At 45.1% G+C, this 5441-nt stretch overlaps 1 protein-coding gene across 1 annotated transcript; it reads left to right on the top strand.

The window, feature by feature from the left end:
• The first annotated feature begins 4150 nt into the window (after positions 1-4150).
• On the top strand, positions 4151-5095 carry LOC106987157 (putative olfactory receptor 2B8). The gene has a single exon (XM_015085403.3). It carries the CDS (start codon positions 4151-4153, stop codon positions 5093-5095), a length of 945 nt encoding a protein of 314 aa, XP_014940889.3.
• The last annotated feature ends 346 nt before the right edge of the window (positions 5096-5441 follow it).

Raw genomic sequence — 5441 nt, forward strand, 5'->3', positions numbered from 1 at the left:
TGGAAGTTGCTAAGAGAAGAGACCTTAGAAGTTCTCCTCACAAGAAAAAAAGGCCACTATGTGCAGGAACAGATGTTACCCAGACTTCTTGTGGTGATCATTCCACAATATATACCAGGATCGAATCATTACGTTGTATGCCTCAAACTAAAAGTACGTTGTATGAAAATTGTACCTCAACTTGTACCTTGTACCTCAACTTGTACCTCAAAATTGTACCTAACAAAAAGTAGTCTAACCAATAGTATTAAATAGTATTGGTAAATGGAAGTTAAGAAGAGACAGCCGTTTCACTCCTAGTCAATTTGGTGGGAAAAGATTGACTACCTGCTCATCTCCAGAGCCTTCCTTCCTCTTTGGCTGCCTCTGGGGAGCCAAACTCTGTATACTTCGACTGAGGCTAATGAGTTACATTGGGCAGGACCCTCCTGGGGCCACTAAAAATACACACATCCTCAGTCCCTAGAGCACGTACTTTGACTTTGGTGGCTTACCAAAAAATATCCCCGAGATATAATACTAGCCGTTTCATTCATGGGCAGATTCCATAGAGTTCACAGATTCCAAAGTGTGTTTAGCTGCAGACCCCACCGTCCACACTAAACTACACCTCCTCGCATGTGCCAAAACACTCTGCAATGAGTGGACAATCTTCCAGGTAAACCCTGGGGATGACAGAACCTATGCTAACAGTAATGATGGAGAGAAGCATTACTACCTTGAACAGAGCCTGAGCAGTGAGTAATTGTGTCTGCCCTTGCCTCTCAGATTCACCATTTTCAAGGTATATCCTGTTGAAAGGTCGCCATATTGTAAATACACGAATCTGTCTTTATTCTAAGGGCTTTGTTCTATCTATTGGATCCTAGCTTTCACGGGGACAGCGGACATGTACTTTCATCTGCAGGACCTTCACTTTCCCATCCATATGCCAATCTCTTCACTTCATACAACTGTAGTGGTTCTTCAAAGACCAGTGGCTGCTTCCAAAAGTTAGGTGGATATCTGTAATCTTTGTTATTCTTCCTTGGAAAGAGAGGCCATGCTCTTACTCTAACACTCATTCAAATGTTACTAAGAAGATGTGAGATTCTTTCCTTTGCTGCTGATTCCTTACACCCGGGAGGTTGATGGTGCTGCCTGCAGAACTGGTGTCTGTGGGTGAGTTGCTCTTTCCTGACAGTAACTTCTAGATGGAGGAGCAATGTGACCTCCAGGTTAGCTGATTACCACTTCACTGGAGAGTGAAAGACTGTAAGTGTTTTCTCTTCCAGCTCAAACCAAATGCTCGGTGGCAGATCCCACAAGCATGGAATCTGTGTTTATGTTTCAGATCTGTGAGTGTAACAAACAGGTCTATAGGACAATTGCCTTTATTGGATATTCATGCCAGATGCGGGGAGTCAGTGTTTCCTACTACTGTAGGCTTCTGCTCCAGGAATAAGAGAATACGAGAACTTGAAATCAGATAGAACTCATACCTGCATCTTGTCTTAGCCTTGCATGCAGGTATTTATTTATAATAAGGAACTGTTATCATTTCACAAGCATATGTGCATTCTACTATTGCTATTGGGTTGAATTATGACCCCTGCAAACCTCCCCCACCAGAAAAGTGGTTGAAACCCTAAACCTCAGTTCAGATTAATATGGGACTTTATGTGAAAACAAGGTTCCTGCAAACATATTCAAGTTCAGATGAGGTTACACTCAATCAGGGCATGCTCTACCACAAAGTGACTGGTATTTCTATAAGAAGGACAGAGTAGACAGGTGAGGGAGAATTCCATCTGCCTACAGAGGTAATAGTTGAAGTCCTGCAGCCACAACTCAACGAAACCCCAGAACTGCCAGCAAATGAGCCACCAGAGACGAGAAAGGTCCAAAGATGTATATTCTCCCTGACGGGTTTCAGAAGCCCTGCCAGTATCTTCATGTTGGACTTGTGTCCTCCTGACATATGAGACAGTGCATTCCTGCTGTCCTGAGGACGGACCTGGTTGGTGGAGCTTGGTTATCAAGACTAGGAAAATAATACAGCATATGGAAATTCATGTGAAAATGTCTATGTCAACTTAATTCTTCCCTTCTAGGCACAATGCATTTTACACACTTCCTAGCAGAATATATGTTTTCTTGGTTATGATCACTTTCTCTGCATCACTGAGAAGAACAAAATTATTGAGAATCAAGTTCTTGGCTGAGTGATGAGCTGTTTTGCTGATCTCCCAGAAATATTGTAAACCCTGTGGGAGCCTTCTTCTGGGCACCATCATGGCCTGCAGAAGCCCCTTCTCTCACCCTTACAGCACATGGATAGAGGGAAGAAGCAGAGATAAGTCCCAAAAACATGTGACAAATTCTACTGACTAGTGCCCTTTGTATGATTCTGAATATTTTGGACCAAGGCCTGATCATGTGGAAGATATAGACGTTAAGAGCCATGCTGTTACTACAGACAAGCAAGGACTGAGGAGGCTTCTTCAATATGGGACAATGGATCTATTGGAACATAAACCTCCCAGGGTTCGACAAAGAGCTAAGAATATCTCCTATTTCTTATTGAAAGCTAGAAACATCATGTCGTTTATTTGAAGGGGACAGTTGGGGTGGGAGAGTAGTCTTGAGAATCTCAAAGCTTATTAGTGGCAGACTTATACTTATGACCCTGGTATTCTGTTTCTTACTTTACTCATTTTTAAACTTATTTTCTCAAATTCGTTTTACCCTTCAGCAACACAGCAACAACAGCCAAACAAACAGTGAAAGGATTTAGGAATAAAAGGATAAATGGACCAAGAATCCTAAAGGAAGCATAATAGAGAGGTGACTGAAGCTCCTCTTGGCTCGTCATTGATTTTGCTACTAGAAAAGTTACTTTTAAAAATATAGAGTTCTGCAAGGTTCCATACAACCTAGCTTTTGGGCAACAAATCCTAGAATTTGAATAATCAAGGCTATCTACTTGTTGTTCCGGATTTCCTTTGCCTTGCTATTGTCTCTGAGTGTCTATAAACCCTAGACTCACATTCAATAGCCTGTTCAAGTTCATAATCTTCTTCCCTATTGTGACTCATTCAACAAAGACTGTTTGGGACTCTAGTACATGCCAGATTCTTTCAATCTCTTCATGAGACATTACTCTTGTCCAGGTTGTATTTACTATTAAACTTGCCTCACATGGCATAGGGGGAAGGGAGGTTATTTCTAAGAGCAAGCCCAGTTATTTTGCTGGAAACAGAATGATTCACATGACGTTGGCATTTACAGGAAGTACAGACTGAGATGCTGTAAAAAATATTTCCCCACTACACTAAAAAATTTTGAAAGGGAGCTGTAATGTGAGACAAAGGAAAATGAAACATTGGATTGATGATTTCCTGCTATGTTACTGAAATTGCTGTCAGTGATAATTAGTCAGGATTAGTCATCCTGCAGAGTGAACACTGGGCGTGATGAATTCTTCAGTCATTTCCAAGATGCTTCCCAATCAATAACCACGATTTCAGGCTCCATCCCCAGCGTTCATTAGTTTATGCATCAAAATGTATTGTTCCCCTTGTATAAAATTGGTAATGGTAAATTTCTCTATCTATGCACTTTCAGAAAACACATTTTTTCTCCCCACAAATTAGAAGTAGGGGAGCGCAATGCACATATTTCAATTCTTGATGGCAAACAAACATAGAGGGAAGGGACAGTGCAAATTTGCACCTTACTCAGAACGACTAGATTAATTTTTTTGAGAAACTACAGTTACCTTCAGTGTTCATGCATTCACGAAAAGACAGTGTCCCTGCTGGTCAAAAGCCCAGGTTGTGGAGTCAGTCTGAAGCCTGGTGAGTGCCCCTGGGCAACTTACTGAACCTCCTTCACACTCACTTTGCTCATCTAGTCAACACAAATCAGGAACGTGCCAACCTCAGAAGTCATTGGGAGAAAGTGCACCCACGTCTAGGGCAGTGCCTGAAACACAGAAGATGCTCCCGTTCAGGGGCTGTTTATCACCCCATGGCTCCCCAACAAGGAAGGGTGTGTGCAAACTCTCAGGCCTCCACCCAGATTCCACGCGCCCACTCTAGGAAAACAGGGCTGGAGTGAAGCTGCAAGAGAAAACAGGGAGTCCTGCTAACTGTGCAGACTGAGTGCCATGGAAAGAGCGAATGGCAGCACCTCCTCAGGATTCCTCCTCCTGGGCTTCTCCGACAGGCCTCAGCTGGAGACGCCTCTCTTTGTGGTCATCCTGATGGGCTACGTCCTGAGCTGTCTAGGCAATGGCACCATTATACTCCTGTCGCTGTGGGACCCTCGCCTGCACACCCCCATGTATTGCTTCCTCTCCAACCTCTCTTTCATGGACCTGTGTCTGACCACCTGCACCGTCCCTCAGACTCTGGCCAACCTCAAGGGGCGGGACAAGACCATCACCTATGGCGGCTGCGTGACCCAGCTCCTCATTGCCCTGGGGCTCGGGGGCGTGGAGTGTGTGCTCTTGTCAGTCATGGCCTATGACCGCTACGCCGCCGTGTGCCGCCCACTGCACTACCTGATCATCATGCACCCGCAGCTCTGCCTGCGCCTGGTGCTAACTGCTTGGCTCACAGGGTTCGGCAACTCGGTGCTACAGACGGCCCTGACCATGACCCTGCCCCTGTGCGGGAGAAACCAGGTTGACCATTTCTTCTGTGAAGTGCCGGTGATGCTCAAGCTGGCCTGCGCCGACACTTCCATCATCGAAGCTGAAGTCTTCGCGGTCAGTGTCTTCTTCCTCGTGGTGCCTCTGTCGCTCATCTTAGTGTCCTACGGCCACATCACCAGGGCCGTCCTGAAGATCAAGTCAGCCCAGGGCAGGCGGAAGGCCTTCGGAACCTGCGGTTCCCACCTGATGGTGGTGGTCATCTTCTTTGGCACACTCATCTCCATGTACCTCCAGCCTCCCTCCAGCTACTCCCAGGATGTCAACAAAAGCATTGCTCTCTTCTACACTCTGGTGACTCCCCTACTGAATCCCCTCATTTACACTCTGAGGAACAAGGAGGTCAAGGGGGCGCTGAGGACACTGGTGAGAGGAACCACAGGCTCCAGAGGCAGCTAATACAGGGTTTGCAGATTCTGGGTGACTACAACCCGGTTGTCACTGAAGTCAACAAATCCTTATAAAGCACCTCCTCTGTCTAGGGCATTGTTCCACTGACTTTGACTGTGATCAGCAATCACAACACTCAGCCCTGTCTCCATGGAGCTCAACATTCTAGTGGGGAGAATATGGGTTCAATAAAAGAATCTAAAAATAACTATGATGTATCCTCTATTGGAATGTATACAATAATGAGAATCAACAAATAATAGCTACATACATCAGCATGAATGCCTCTTGCAAACACACCGCTGAGTGAAGGAAGCCAGCTGCAAAACAGTTCATACTGTTCGAACTGAATGGT

The sequence above is a fragment of the Acinonyx jubatus genome, chromosome B2 (genome assembly GCF_027475565.1).
Source record: "Acinonyx jubatus isolate Ajub_Pintada_27869175 chromosome B2, VMU_Ajub_asm_v1.0, whole genome shotgun sequence".
In the NCBI taxonomy this organism is placed as follows: domain Eukaryota; kingdom Metazoa; phylum Chordata; class Mammalia; order Carnivora; family Felidae; genus Acinonyx; species Acinonyx jubatus.